The 16,319-nt window shown below is 40.7% G+C and overlaps 1 protein-coding gene across 2 annotated transcripts in view; it reads right to left on the reverse strand.

The window, feature by feature from the left end:
- The window catches only part of exd3 (exonuclease 3'-5' domain containing 3), a 52,332-nt gene extending 36,967 nt beyond the window's left edge, over positions 1-15,365 (reverse strand). Inside the window, exons 1-14 of one of the 2 annotated variants that reach the window (XR_012591667.1) lie at positions 15,044-15,365; positions 12,985-13,044; positions 8,195-8,259; positions 6,723-6,884; positions 5,549-5,738; positions 5,403-5,452; positions 4,474-4,613; positions 4,280-4,386; positions 4,097-4,170; positions 2,588-2,626; positions 2,279-2,445; positions 1,886-2,039; positions 1,536-1,734; positions 1,338-1,447 (exon numbers count right to left, since the gene is read on the reverse strand). Coding sequence is in view for 1 of the 2 variants with exons in the window: in XM_074618080.1 (XP_074474181.1) it covers positions 1,338-1,447; positions 1,536-1,734; positions 1,886-2,039; positions 2,279-2,445; positions 2,588-2,626; positions 4,097-4,170; positions 4,280-4,386; positions 4,474-4,613; positions 5,403-5,452; positions 5,549-5,738; positions 6,723-6,884; positions 8,195-8,259; positions 12,985-13,012 (1,485 nt within the window). In the remaining variant the exon portion in view is untranslated. The remainder of the gene's footprint in view (positions 1-1,337; positions 1,448-1,535; positions 1,735-1,885; positions 2,040-2,278; positions 2,446-2,587; positions 2,627-4,096; positions 4,171-4,279; positions 4,387-4,473; positions 4,614-5,402; positions 5,453-5,548; positions 5,739-6,722; positions 6,885-8,194; positions 8,260-12,984; positions 13,045-15,043) is intronic. The other variant, XM_074618080.1, reaches the window with a different exon arrangement.
- Positions 15,366-16,319: the final 954 nt, after the last annotated feature.

Consider the following 16,319-nt stretch of genomic DNA (forward strand, 5'->3'; position numbering starts at 1 on the left):
TACTTTAGGAGCAACGGAAGTCAGACGGCGGCTGGTGGTACCACGGTTTTGCTCTCTGCAGCTCCCGTTAACGCAGTTTCTCAAGCGTGTCAGGAAACTATGGTGGGCTTCAGGTAATGTAAAACGTGAAAGGTTCTCTCTAGAGGCAGTGTTCGGTTTGTCCGTTCTGGGCTACTGTAGAAACATGGCCGGATTCTGTTCGGAGGATCTGCTATATAAGCTAACGAAAACATAATGATTCTTCTTCGATCCCCCGAAATGTTACACACTGTTCCTTTAAAATGATCTAGAATTTGTGACAATGCAAGGCTCCAGGCAATACATTTTTCAACTTTTAAACTGTTTCCAATTTAATGTCCTGCCACAACATCCTCTTTCTACCAGACATTCCTGATGATTTTCAAAAACATTTCTCGGATTCCTCACATCCTGCAACACGCGGCCTACTCCAGCAGATGGTGAAGCAACCTCATTGGTTACAGACCCATGTTGCCATTTCCACATTCCTGTCCACCTTAGAGACTACAAGCATAGCTACATATATCCCCGGCAGACTACTGGACCACAGCTGCAGTACAGTATGTACCTGAGTTATGACCATGCAATGAAACACAGACCCAAATGTTATGATGCTCTGGTCCTTTAACCCTGGTTGAATGTAGGACTAGTAGGACTAACAAGTGGACATTAAGTGGCAATGTCAACACTGTTGCTTGCTGAGCTGAACCAGACTAAGGCTGCATTCACACAAGATCAGGTGGTGCGGTGAAAACGCGGGTTATCCCATTAATTTTGAATCGGGGGGTGCTGAAAAAACCCTGCACCGGCGGAAAAGTAGAAACAGAATCAACCTTTGGAGAAACGCAATCACGCATCACATCAGCGGCGGTCCAGAGCTTTACAACCCAGCCAAGAGGGAACAGAAGACAGTAAGCGTCGCAGTTAATGAGCCAATAAAGTGACTCTCCCACAACCGTGCGGCGAAATTGCTTTGAACACATCAAAGCACAGGTCCTTCTCCTGTACTGTACACATGCTGCTCTGAAAGTACTTTCCTGACTACCTGCCTGACCCATTTTCCTTGCCTAAGAATTTTGCCTGACCACTTCTATAGTTACAAATTACACATTTGTATGCTGAATGTTATAATAAATTGAAAATAAAGGAAATGTAAAGCCAATTCTCAAGCACACATTTTTGCTGTTATGAAAACGTATTTGAATGTGACACACATTAAAGAAGCATGAAGCTCTAATACCTTCTTTTCTATTGTCACTATAAGACCAACTACAGGATTAAACTAATAAGTAATTTGTATGAAGTTATGTGAATGTTACCTTTTGGTGTACATTAAGAAGATCAAGCATCCCCTCCATCTTCAGTGGCTCCTCTAAAAGCTGCTGCCAGGTGGCCAAGAGACACTTGAGATCCCCTGACATACCATAACCTGAATGGGAAGAAAGGAGAAATGTTAGAAGTATAAACTATCATACTCGGATGAATTCGATTTAACCTTAGTCAAGTCTGTTTCTTACCCAGTTTAAGGAGGCTTCCATCGGCGAACAAGCTCCTGACGAAGCTAATAGTGTCTGGGTGTTGACAGAATCCGTTGGCACAAAGGTCTAATAAGAAAACCTGGTCCAAAACTGCAAGCTGTATTAGGGCAACTTGCTGAGTTGAGATACAGCCAAACGTGGGCTGCCACTCCATGTCAACTCCTACTATTCCACCCTCCTAAGAAAGGGGCGGATAAGACGGCAGCATAAAATAAATAAATAAAAATACTGACAATACAGACTTTAAATAGTAACCCAATTTTCCTACGCATAGACATTTTAATTAATGGTTGATTTATGGACACAAAACCTTCTTTGGTTCTCTGTACCTTCAGCACAAAGTTCCGACATCGCTGAAGAGCTTCCGGCGAGTCCACAAAATTAACCTTGTCTTTGGTGAGCGGCACCTGGTAGAACTTCTTACAGTGAGACCGAGATGGTATCCACTGCTCAGTTCTTGCTGAGCCACTCGGACCTATCTGTCTGAGCAGAGGCGACAAATGTGTGCACATTAAAAGGAGACAAGAGTGGGTGGAAAAAAGCAGCCAATGCAGAATGACAGATAACATTAGAGATACAGAGAAAAGACAACAGAGTGACATGCAATGTGGTGAACAAAACTTATGCTCCAGATTGCACTTCAGGGATAAAAACTCGGAGGCTGCAACAATTCCTCTCTTTATAAAAGAAGTACCGCCTGTGCATACCACTGGCCAACTCACTGTAGATCAGGCGGTAGACTCTGCTGCGTATCCCATACCCCACAGGGAAGTCGATTTCTGGGGAGGTTGTATCTCAGTGACCACTGAGAGGCTTTCTGGAGACCGCCGTACTTCACCAACATCTCCACCAAATGGATCTGCAGCTCAAGGTCATCTGCCACGACGTACTGTACAGTAAATTCATAATAAAATCACTTAAAACACATCCTAAACATCTTATTGATACTAATATATATATATATATATATATACATACAGTACAGTATATCTCTACACACTGTCATCTGCATACACAACTACAACACCTACCTGTACGTGGTCACTCCAGTTCTCCTCTGTCATGCCTTTCTAAAAGAAAATAGAGTACAAAATACAAATAAATAAATACACAATACGTATCATTAATTAATTATTAATGAATTCTGTAACTGGGTAATCTGACTCCAATTTGTTAATGCAGTTGAAATAAAAAACACATTTTGTATTAGTATATCATATTATACAACACTGCCAGTTCTTTCAAGCAGTTCTCATGTTTGACGGTGACAGTGAGACTTTTATTACATCATCTTCTTTGATAGCGAACTCTTGTGAAAATGCCTGCAATATGTATTTACCGATAAAGTTAGGTATTGTCATAGTTAATCATATATTTTTTCTCTGGTTCCCACAATCCTGGGCCAAAAAAGAAATTCTTTAGAAAACCTCTGATGTTGTCATCTGCTCATGTTTTCAGGAACTGAATCTAGCCTTCGTTCCGTAATTCGATTCCACTGAGATCTGTTGCCAGCTTTTATTGGCTACAAAGGCAGAATTACAACAATTTTCATCAGTGATTAAAGTTGACATATGTGTAACTAAAACAGAAACAAGAGGGCTGTACATACTTTGGCTTCCCTTATTTTGTAACCTAATAACCTAATAAAATAAATAACTCTAGTAATGCTTTAGTATGTTAAAAATGCTGCATTTATCACTGTATCAAAGTTCATACAGCTAATTTAATTTTTAAATGATTTTGTGGTTAAATAACTGGAGCAAAAATCCCATGGGTTAAACATATTTCATAGCAGTGTATATGAGCCAGCTAGGCTTGTCTTAACCCGTAGAGATTTAAAAACATTTCTGAGAAAGTCTCCTCATATGCATATCACACTCATTCACAAGTCCCCGCTCCTCTTTCACCTGCATTTTGTAATTCCTCCCAAGGAATTATAGGTTGACAGGTCATTCAGTGCTTTTAAAGCTAAGAGTATAATCTTGAAATTAAATTAGGACTGCAACTAACGATTATTTTCATTGTTGATTGATCTGTCGATTATTTCTTGATTGATCGATTAGTTGTTTTTGGTCTATAAAATGTCAGAAAATAGTGAAAAATGTTGATCAGTGTTTCCCAAAGCCCAAGATGACGTCCTCAAATGTCACATTTAAGAAGCTGTAATCAGATAATTGTGACTTTTGTTTTCTTAAAAAATTACTCAAACCGATTATCAAAATAGTTGGCGATTAATTGAATAGCTGACAACTAATCGATTAATTGTTGCAAGTCTTTATTATATTAAAAAGGCATTTAGGTGTAGTATTAAAAAAAAACATATTAATCCTCAAATTCTCTTTCAACTAAAGGAAACCAAAACTGAACTGCACCCATGATAAAGAAAATTAGAAAAATGTGTATTTTGGACACCACAAAAAGAAAGGACGTGTCTTCCACCTCAAAAGTATTACTGTACCATTATTGTCATTAAGCCTACTTGATTACCTGGTATATACTATGATGGTTGAATGAAATAGAAAGCCTGCTGCATCACTTACCTCCACAAACCTCTTGTACATGAGGTAACGTAATGAGTCCAATCTCCTCTTGTGCAGAGCATTGGAACACAGTCCTGAGTCAAAAAGATGAGATCACAATCATTTCTGCCTGAGGTGCACACTCACACACACACACACACACCCATAAATCAAAAACAACTACACACATGCCCAGTCACACACCTTGATCAATGTTGAATTTCTCCACAAGTCTGAAGACATGTTTGGTGAGCATCTTGGGCTGGATCAGGCTCAAGCACTGTTTGGTCAGAGAGAAGCGAGGGAACCGCCTGTGGAAAAAACACACATGCAGACACAACCATATTAGTTCATACATTCATAGGCACACTGATGCCTACATACATACTTATACATACATGCTTATCTCTTCCACACTGAAGCTGGGGTGGCACCACGAGTCCAGCAATGTGACCAGTCGTTGTTCTAGATGATTGTGGCCTGTGACGAAGGACTCTGCCAACGCCATCTTATTCTGCAAGATTAGTGGTACACACATCTGCAGAAGAAGATCGTAGATGGCAATTTTGGAAGTTGGTTAGAGATTTTAGAGAGGCCATTTTGAAAAGTTCAGATCGAAAACATCTTAAAAGGTACAGTGTGTAACATCTGGTGGAATCTAGCAGTGAGCCCCTCCCGTGTGCCAAGCGTGTAGAAAATCTATGGTGGCTGACGTGAAAATGCAAGTGGCCCTCTCGAGAGCTGTTGTAAGAGTAGCGTACGTCATTTGGAGAAGCAAGAGAGAGAGAGCGACGGCAAATGTGTGAGCGAACAAGTGAGCTAGTGGAGCAGAAGACAGCGTTAGTTTAGCTTTGAGAATATCAAGTGAATGTTCAGTAGAAGTTGCAGTTTGTGTAGAAATAAATGCTGCAGCTCCTCAAGACCAACAGAGGATTCTCGTGTCTTGTTTCACGTCGGGTGAGTGAAGTGACGGGGGTTAACCTCCGGAGCGAGTGACGTTATCGACTCCGGCCCAAGCAAGAAAAGTTAACACAGTGGTTTGTCCGTTCTGGGCTACTGTAGAAACATGGCAGGCTGGCTCCGTGAACAGGACCCACTCCCTATGTAAATATAAACGGCTCATTCTAAGGTAACGAAAACACAACGACTCTTATTTTCAGGTGATTATACACTAAAAAAAAAACATACTCATTAATATTATATTCCATTTCTGTCAATACATAGATCCCCCTTAATGTTACACACTGGTCCTTTAAGTATGCTTATGTATTCACTGCTTATGAATAAGGGTTACACAGACATATCTGCTGAAAATGTTTTGTCTCACCTCCTCCATATCCAGCTCTTTCTGTAAGTTCAGCTTTATGCTGAGCACTGCTGCCTGTGAAAAACAGAAAGTATAAATCAGTGTCAGATTCTTTAGTCTGAAATCTGTCTGGCATAAAAAAAAAATGTTAACATCAAATGAGGAACTTGCCTCTTTGTAGCAGTGAAGAGACTGCAGACTGATAATGTACGGTCGGAGTACGGCTGGATCCAGGGAATTGAGCTGGTAGATGTTTAAGAGACCATCTACAAAGTTGGACTGGGTATCTGTTAGTAAGCTCAGAGCCCGCCGTTGAAGCGCCATCGCTTGCTGCTCTGAGAGTGAGCTCAGGGTCACCTGATCGAGGGACAAAAACAATATATACAGACAATATCTCAAAAAAGTAGGAAAAAATGATCCTGCTCTATACTGAGATTGAAAACATGAAGAATAGAAAAAAGAAGAGCTTGAAACATTAAACAATAATTGTTGCTGATACAGAATTTTTCTCATGAGACAACATTGGAACTACTGGAGCTAATCTCACTGTCGTAGAGAAAGTGGTAAAACGAGTGTGGCCATGAAGGTGGATCATCGGGACGTCAGTGATAAAAAAATTTACAATATACAGGACCACTTTAGATGATCTATGTGCTCCAGTATTCTCTCTTTAGATGCAAGGCACCTCATAAAACTGGCTTTTAACTCACTTACTTCACCCTGTAAATTCCCTGGCTACTCAACATGTTGCCATCATGTTTGAAAAAGACAAAAATTGCTTTTCTGTAAATGTGGTTCAAGTAACCTGCCACTGAAGGCACGAGTAGCATTTTTGTATTTCTTTGCCCGTGGCTCAAGTCTGAATTCTGTGAAGTCAATGTTATGGTTTAAATATCCGGGTATGTGCACATATTATCCAGTATGATGCATGTCTTCTGCCAGTTTAAACAAAATGGCAATGTAATACATTTTATATTTGTTATATTAATTATTCAATATGTACACACAAAAAAGTATATGCTCTTTTAGCTACTTATTAAAAAGATACCTGTAACAACCATTGTGTGCAGGTGGCACAAGTGGGTACTTTTTTCTGCCTAGAATGATTTCAACTAAATGGTTTTAAAGCCAAATGCCTTATCATCATGGTATTATTGTTATTATATTAAATCTTTCTAGAGATGGTGCACATTGACATGTACTGCTGAAGGTGAAGCCAGTTAGACTTGCAATGTAGAAGTGCTGAATTGTCCAGAAGTGCAGGTCTAAACTGATGGAACTGCCACTCTGCAGTACATTTCTTTAGTTTAAAAAAAGGTTTGTTTGATAAATCTCGTCTACCTGAGGACGTTCCTTCATCCATGTCTGGAATTCCATGAGGATGTGATTGCCGAGGGTGTGGCCCCGGCCCTTCTGTTTGCCTGGACAGCCCTCCAGGATTGTTAGTAAAGCCTCTAGAGGCTCAGACAGCTTTGAAAATCCCTGGAGGGCTGCCAAATGTAGCTGTAAGGGGGGAAGAAAAGGGAGGGAGTAGTGTGAATTAAAACTAAAATGTTAAAGAGGAAAAGGCAAATGTATAAAACATTACAGCTTAATCGCCTTGTTTTTCGGTGGATTAATTAAAAGCTGAACCCCATGTGCATCATTCATATTACAGCCACACAGTATTCATTGACAAATACACACAACCTTTGCAGGCATGTTAAAGGGAATCTCCTCCGTTTGTGTGCAAAACGCAGTTGTTTTAGTTCGGAACTAAACTAAACTAAACTTTTACATAATATGATTTGTGTATAAATTGTGAATTTCTAAAAACATTTTAGTGATTATAGGAGTGAGTTACCCCTTTTGAAATAATAATAAAAAAAAGTCTTAAGAGTGGAGTATTCAAGGATGAACCAACTGTAGAAAATTTGCAATAAATATTATTAGTAAATGAGCCAAAGTTGTTGTTAAAATGAGGTAAGTGACAAGTGCATTTTTAGAATAGCTGAAACACAGTAGCCGGTGAAGACAAACAGCTAACTTCCCTCCCGGGCTTGTGACACATTTTAGGCTTCAGCTAAAGAATGCAAACTCTGGCATTAGAAACTTCCTACACAAGAAAATAATATCTGTGTGAGAATGGCTTGCGCTGCGTCTTAATTTGCAAAACAGATGTCATCCACTCAATATCCTCCTCACACAGATCTCAAGTTCATCCAGTGCAACGCAAATTCCTTCCTTCCTACTGACAGACACTCTGGTTTCCTCATTAACAAACACACAGAGTCACACACACACTGGTGAGCTTCATTTAAACATGCCGGTATCCAAGCTCTCTCTCTCTCTCTCTCTCTCTCTCTCTCTCTCTCTCTCTCTCTCTCTCTCTCTCTCTCTCTCTCTCTCTCTCTCTCTCTCTCTCCTCTCTCTTCTCTCTCTCTCTCTCTCTCTCTCTCTCTCTCTTCTTCTCTCTCTCTCTCTCTCTCTCTCTCTCTCTCTCTCTCTCTCTCTCTCTCTCTCTCTCTCTCTCTCTCTTCTCTCTCTCTCTCTCTCTCTCTCTCTCTCTCTCTCTCTTTCTCTCTCTCTCTCTCTCTCTCTCTCTCTCTCTCTCTCTCTCTCTCTCTCTCTCTCTCTCTCTCTCTCTCTCTCTCTCTCTCTCTCTCTCTCTCTCTCTCTCTCTCTCTCTCTCTCTCTCCTCTCGTTCCTTCCTGTGCAAGTGCTTCTTGCAGACACACAAAGACTCAATCTCTCTACCTTTGTAAACACACACACTCACACTCACTCAATATTGCATGTGTGGAACTGACACACGCTGTGAAAGCGACTCTCACCGTCTGCAGATCTTTCCGGTTCCATAGCTCGAAGAGTTGGTCTCTCAGCACGTCAGGGTCAAGACCTGAGGGGATCACACACACACACACACGCATAGATGAGATGAGGTTTCACTCTGACCTTTGACCTCTGTCAAGCCTTTATAGTTGTTGTTTTTAACTATATGAGGCACCTGATGGTTTTCTATTCGGCTCTTTTGGGCCTTAAAGTAAAAAGGTTTTTGGAAAATGGAACTTTTGCAAAATCACAAGGCCGTAATTCAATAAAAATAAGAAGAGGCTATGCAGGTGGGTCATTTTGCTGACATTAAAAACCCATCTAATTTATCAACTGAAGCCTCCAATGACAAGACATTTATTTTTTTCCAGTTACCACAACTACCTGCTTGGACAAATGTTGTTGCCTGGCTATAATGGCCCATTACCCTGCTATGCAAATAGAAGTTTGGTACAGGAAAAAAACGCAATGCTGATTTGCCCTTACTCAGTACTAAGTACTGAGCTGGTCATTGTTGTGAAATAAACCCCGACAGGTCTCTCATCGCCCTGAAGGGGTTTATTTCACAACAATGACCTGCTAGCTGTACATTATCCTGCTTATTGCACAGCTCCTTACTTGAATAATCAATAATTTGAAACAAAAAATGTCCGGCAGAGTCCGGGGATCAGAACTGCGCCCATAGCAACGGTCTCTTATACATAGCAACGGTCTGCTATAAAGAAATAACACACCGTAGAATGCCGGGATTGACCAATCAGAATCGAGTATTCAACAAAGCCGTGTGATAATAAAAGATAAAACTTTGTCTCGAAATAGCTTGTTTTGTATCCAACCTAAATCTTAGCTTACAGGTAATGTGATATACTGGAAATATTGTTAGTTAAAACAGGCATAGCCGAGTAGCCATAATGCCAAATATTATTTCTATAACAGGCATAGCAGAGCAGCCATAACATCGGATTAACAGCTGAGGCTGGTTGGATGGTAGAGGAACCCGGCATTAGCTCTGCATTCCAGCTCAATCTGCAGCCAAAATACTCAAGAGAAGACTCTCAGCAGGGCACAGTTTTTTGGAAGGCCGTGGTGAGGAAAAGAGCCCAGAAACAAGAGGAGATGTAAGCATGCATGCACGTTTTGTGTCCGTCTGCCTGTGTGTGTGTTCCACTTAGACTTCCCAAAAGCTCCAGCTCTTTCTCTGTCGCTCATGCTGTGTGGGCTTTACCATACCTGCCCCCCCCAGCCCCACCTCCCTCCCTCTTTCCAGGGCTAGTTTTCCTGTTCTCCCCTCCCTCCCTGCAGCAGCCTCTCTCGATTTTGTCTCGGATTTCCCCAGGAAAGGGCTATGCGGTGGTCATGGTGTAAAAAATACAACCTTCCTGATGCACAGCCTGGGAAAGCAGACCAGAAAGCCTCTCCCTCTCTCTGTGTTGGCCTCTTTCTTTACTGCATCTACTCCTGTTCCTGACACTTTTTGTCTCTTTCATGTTGCCTTTTAAACATGAACTTTACCTGCCTGAGAGTCTTTTTTTATATATATTTATCTTCCAGTTGCACCCTCTCTACTTCAGCTTGTTTTTTCAGTCACTATGTTTCTCTTTTCTTTGATTCACCCACTTGATCTCACTTCCATGCTCATTATTTATCACTTGTTTCTGAGTTTGCTCTCCTACCCTGGAAGTTTCTCTGGTCTTTGTGTCTCATTTTAAAACAGCACAGTGAGTCAAAAACATAATCTCCTCTTTGCCAAAACAAAAACCAGAATCATTTCCACAGTCACTTAAATCATTGGTTCAATCCTGCTTTCATTATCTCAGAAACATTTCAAGGATTAGACCATTTCTTTCTCCAAAAAAAAATTGGAAACTGTTATCCACGCCTTCATAACTACTAGATTAGATGACTGTAATTCCTGGCTCTCCCGCCTCCAGCTCATCCAAAACTCTGCAGCTAACATTTTGACGCGGACTAGGAAACATGACCACATCAACGATCCTGGCTTCCTTACAGTGGCTACCTGTTGCTTTAAGAATTGATTTTAAAACATTTCTGATTACTTACAAAGCCCTAAGAGGCCTCGCCCTAAGTTATTTAGCAGATCTATATTATTGCCCTATGTCCCTTCCCGCACTCTGATATCCTCTGATGCGTCATTCCTTGCGGTTCCAAGGTCCAGATTTATACACAAAGGTGAGAGCCTTTGCAGTCAGGGCACCTAGACTATGGAACGGCCTGCCTGAGGAGATCGGGGCTGCAGACTCTGTCGCGTCTTTGAAATCACTTTTAAAAACTCACTTTTTTTAGAATTGCTTTTTTGTGATTTTATTTTATGTTTTATGACATTTTAGTTGTTTTACTCTTTGGGTTTTTATGTGTTTAGTTATGGGCTTTTAGTACTTTTTGTTATCCTTGTGTTTTAAATGTGTTCAGTTTTTATTGTAAAGCACTTTGTGACTGTGTTTTGAAAGGTGTTATATAAATACATATTATTATTATAAGGATTATTACTTGGTGCAGCGTTTTTTTTTTGTCATGCCATGCTTTTTGCATGTTCTGGCCCATTCAGTACAAATCATGCATTCTCTACATCAATGCCAGTCACACTCTGATTTTTGTAAATGCATTTCCTACCTGATATAAAAATCAATTTCCAGTTACTTAGAGGTTGCTTGAGAAGTTGCTTTCTAATCCATCTCAATGACTATAATATCTGCTTTTATTTGTGTAGAATATGCTTAACTGTTGCATGCTAATGCAGCACAGGCTTTTAAAATGAACCTACACTTCAGTATATCACCATGGGGCCACAGCTTTGACAGCAACATGACAGCATGCTATGGAAAACGGTCAACAGCAAAGTAGACTGGAAATGTAGTAAATGGGCTAAGACGTGCAAAAACACTGCAATGGTCCACTGAAAGGTCCTTTAATTTCAAGCGTTTGAATAGCCACAGAGTTTCCTTTGCTGTTCTCCGTGGTCCTCTGCTGTTATACATCCCACTCCAGCCCATTCATCCCACTGACGAACATGCGTACGTGCACGGGGACTCACACAAACACAAACAGCACAACCCACTTCACTTCAGTCTCACTGTTTGTGTGAGGAGAGGTGAGGAGAGGAGAGGAGAGGAATGTGGAGCATGTAGCTTCTTTAGAGTCTTGGCTGGCGGATGAATGACAGAGCTGGAGGCTCCCCATTCAATGCAACATAATAGCCTCCATCATCATCACATACAAATACACGGACACACATACAGTACATGCACTCATTCACCTTTGGGGGGGACGATTGGTTTTCTTTATCATGTTCATTTGAAATATGAGAAAACACTGTATTCACACCAAGTGGATTTTAAAGTAATGAGACACTATCCTAACCTCCCACTCTTACAAAACAATAAAAGTCGCACTTAAATTTCAGGAAAATTAGGCAGAGATTAAATCTACAGGCAGGTCTAACTGCCTGTTGCCAGGCAGCTGCCAAAATAAAGGAAACACAAAGATCAAGTGTCTAAATGCGGCATTTGGTGTCCACAGCCACCAGAACAGCTTCAGTGTGACTTGGCAGAGGTTGTGCAAGTGGCTCAACTCCACTGGAAGGATGCCACAACATTCTCTTAACAGTACTTCTCTCTTTTTGTGTTTTATTGTAGGAGCTGGAAAAAAAAAACTTTTAACAGGTGCTATGACCGAATCTTGAAAATGAGGAGAGTACAAGCACTTGCAGAATCTGATGCTTGTTAAAGCAGTGTTGGCATGCTATGTTACCTCTCCAGAATTGACTACAACTTGGTTTCTATCCAAATGTGGAATGACACATACCTACAGACTGAAAAAAAGAGTGATGATGATGAGTGATGAGTGATGATATCATTGTACACCCCGTGAGCTCCTTGTGTTCAGCAAAATAATGTTGCTAAGAAACGCAAGTAAACAAAGCTACAAATCAGAGATGAGTCAAAGTTAGTAACTACAATAAAAGAAAATAGTAAATAGTAGGGCTCACCCGAATGCTTCGAAGCGATCTAATCAACCTCCAATTCATATAACACATAATGTTTTTTATATATATAAGTATGTAATAATAATGTATAAATCCCAAAATAGACAGTGGAATAAGGAATACTTCCACAATATGATTCATTATTCATATTCAACATGAATTATTATTAGTTATTCTCAGAAGAATGTAGCTGCTTGTTATGTGTAGAGGTCCGTGTGTGTACAGTAGTGTGGCAGCGGCGCTCTCCCGAAGCTTCGAATATTTATCACCGAAGCTTCGAAGCCCAAAAAATGCTATCGGGACAGCCCTTGTAATTAGTTAGACCAAATTCTGAATTCCAACTATCAAAAACAACTTGGATATTTTTTCATAATAAAGTAAATTTTTAGTTAAACTTAAATAATAATTAAATAATACAATACAAAGGAGTGATAACATAGTCACATAGTGGTTTCAGCACAGCAAACTGCTGGCTAAAACTTTATCAAACCGGTCTGATATGCTTATAGTGTTGCTTTATTAATTGTTATGTTAAATCCTGTGATAATCAGATTGAACTCATTTTGTTTTCTCCTGACTTATTTTTCACCAGACGTAAAATTGTTTGGATAAAATGTATGTGAATACACGTGCCTTTTATAACACTGTATAAAAGTTTGGAGTCTGTATACCCATCATGACTCTACATTTAACCCTCATGTGTGTTGTTTCTATACTACACCCTCATGTGTGTTGTTTCTATACTACATATTGGAAGACAACAGTGTGTTGTAAAACTGTGATACGTACCCACTGCCACGGGAGTCGTATAATCCATTTCTGTCCACAGGATGGTGTGCTGCTGTCACTCTATTGAGGAAGGCACACAAAACAACACTGCTTTAAGTAAGACCACAGCAATTGCTCAAACATATCACTATCACAACATGAAAGGAGAGATTATTTTCATAAATGTATTATTAATATTAATATTTCAGAGGCTGTAACAGGCAGTTATGTTGGGCAACAACAACTTTGCAATGTCTTGAATTATGTCACTGTACCAGATAAACAACAACAAAAAAACTGATGCTTGCTGATATTATCATACACACACACACACACACACACACACACACACACACACACACACACACACACACACACACACACACACACACACACACACACACACACACACACACACACACACACACACACACACACACACACACACACACACACACACACACACACACACACACACACACACACACACACACACACACACACACACACACAGGTGGGAACAACAGCCTGAGAAAGGGCAAGATGCCAGCTGGCTATGAGACTTGATTTCAGGCTGAGGATGTTTTTTTTAGGCCTGAAGTCTGGCTGTATCCCCTGAAGGAGCACGTTTTCATGGGATGGAGGAAACAGAGAGGAGAGAGAGAGACGAGAGAAGAGAGAGGAGAGAGAGGGAGAGAAGAGAGGAGAGGAGAGAGAGGGAGAGAAGAGAGGAGAGGAGAGAGAGGGAGAGGGAGAGAAGAGAGAGGAGAGAGAGGGAGAGAAGAGAGGAGAGAGAGAAGAGAGAGAAGAGAGAGACGAGAGAGAGAAGAGAAGAGAGAGGAGAGGAGAGAGAGAAGAGAGAGGAGAGAGGGAGAGAAGAGGAGAGAGAGAGAGAAGAGAGAGGAGAGAGAGGGAGAGAAGAGAGGAGAGAGAGAAGAGAGAGAAGAGAGAGAGAAGAGAAGAGAGAGGAGAGGAGAGAGAGAAGAGAGGAGAGAGAGAGAGAGAGGAAGAGGAGAGGGAGAGAGAAGAGAGAGGAGAGGAGAGAGAGAAGAGAGAGGAGAGAGAGGGAGAGAAGAGAGGAGAGAGAGAAGAGAGAGAAGAGGAGGAAGAAGAGAGAGAGAAGAGAAGAGGAAGAGGAGAGAGAGAGGAGAGGAGAGAGAGGAGAGAGGGATAGAGGAAGAGGAGAGCAGAGAGAGAGAGAGAGAGGAAGAGGAGAGCAGAGAGAGAGAGAGAGAGGAAGAGGAGAGCAGAGAGAGAGAGAGAGAGAGGAAGAGGAGAGAGATAGAGAGAGAGAGGAAGAGGAGAGAGAGAGAGAGAGAGAGGAGAGAGAGAGAGAGAGAGAGAGAGAGAGAGAGAGAGGAAGAGAGAGAGAGAGAGAGAGAGAGAGAGGAGGAGCAGAGAGAGAGAGAGAGAGAGAGGAAGAGGAGAGCAGAGAGAGAGAGAGAGAGAGAGAGAGGAGAGCAGAGAGAGAGAGAGAGAGGAAGAGGAGAGCAGAGAGAGAGAGAGAGAGAGGAAGAGGAGAGCAGAGAGAGAGAGAGAGAGGAAGAGGAGAGAGAGAGAGGAGAGAGGGAGAGGAGAGAGAGGAGAGAGAGAGAGAGAGAGAGAGAGGGATAGAGGAAGAGGAGAGAGAGAGAAGAGGAGAGAGAGAGAGGAGAGAGGGAGGAGGAGAGCAGAGAGAGAGAGAGGGAGAGGAGAGAGAGAGAGAGGAGACACCTGTAGCTAGCTAGAGGTCTTTTGTATGATCTTCTATCTCCACCTAGTGGTGATTTAAACACATCACACTTTCTGTTAGCAAAACATTAGCTTGTCTGGCACACACAAATGAAGCTCGTTCTCATTTCAGCAGCTGATAATCATAACTACTGAGTGTTTCTGCTGGAAGAGATCATTAACAAGACATCACGATGCTGGTAGCGTTGCCAGGGTTACCTATTACTGGTTAGCTCCAGCCTCAGTGCTAGGCTGACATGTTGCTCTCCAATTACATTAGTCGAATTTATTTATTCGTCAGTGTGTTGACAAGCGACATATACTCAATAAAACACATTTAATGTCACGCTATCGAAGCTAATGGACTCACCATGTGCTTGTTTCTTCACAGTTAGCTTAGCTTTCCTCAGGTAGACTGACGTCACCAGCTAGTTGCATCAGTACAGGTTTAGGGAACAGTGGACCAGTGTTTTATTTGCCCTGCAGCAAACATCCAAGGCAGCCCTTTGCCCTCACAATGTACACAAATCCAGCTTTATTCGCCAGGATTTGCTGATTTTGATCCCTGAATTATGTCATATTTTTGACGGTAAACACCATATCTACAATGTGAGATATTTGATTGAGGGAGTTTATCAGGAGGGATAAACACACTGTAGGTAAAGTTGCCTGTAATGCTAAATTTAGGGTGAAATAAACCTCCACAGTTTCTTGATCTACACTCACTGGAGGCTGTCATGCAGGCTCAAAGTGCACTACTGACATCTTCTGGTCAAGAAACAAGGAGCAGGACACTTTTTTTTTTTTTATTGGCACAAAAAGTACAATGAAGCAGTAAAACTATAAAGAAATCAATGTTTTAAATGTTTGAAACAGTTTTATCCTATTTCCTAACCCCCCCTGTTCCTCTTTGTAGTGATGGAGATAATGTGGTACACAGGGAAAGTTTGGCAGTGTACACTTGGAATTACATTAAATAATCCCGGAGAAGGGAAAACAAAAACAATTTAATAAATAAATAAATAAATAGATGGATAAAAGAAATAACAATAATAATAGTAAATAGATTGGGAAGGAATATGTATACCTACACACACCTACATATACCCGCATACTGTACATATGTATGCATACACACATAAATAATAATAAACTGTACTACATAAACCAAAATAAAAATATGCATTAAAGGAAAGAGTTTAATTGTATTTTTTAAAACATATTTAGTTTTTTTCCCCCACATAACCCCGAATAGAATAATTGAATTGAAAATACAGTTTAATAACCCCCATCTTATCAACATATTTAACATACATTGACTACCAGCTGGGGTCCCTGGGGAGCCGAAGAATACTTTAAGAAACAACCATCATAGCAAAATGTTAACTTATTTCTTCTCAAAAATGATCAGTCATGTAATTAATGTAATCTGAAAAGACAAACAAACAGATTATTATCATTTTAGAAAAGCTGCAGTTAATTGGTATATTGTGTATATCTGTATAACGAAAATAGACAGAGCACATGAGGAAATCTGTGCCTTCTGTGTCTGTTAAAACTAAAAAAAAATCATTGTGGCCACATCTACAGATAAAACATTAACAGTATTAATAGGGCCCTGATTTATTTAATAATGAACCATTCAA

This window comes from Sebastes fasciatus, chromosome 19, assembly GCF_043250625.1.
Source record: "Sebastes fasciatus isolate fSebFas1 chromosome 19, fSebFas1.pri, whole genome shotgun sequence".
Taxonomy (NCBI): Eukaryota; Metazoa; Chordata; class Actinopteri; order Perciformes; family Sebastidae; genus Sebastes; species Sebastes fasciatus.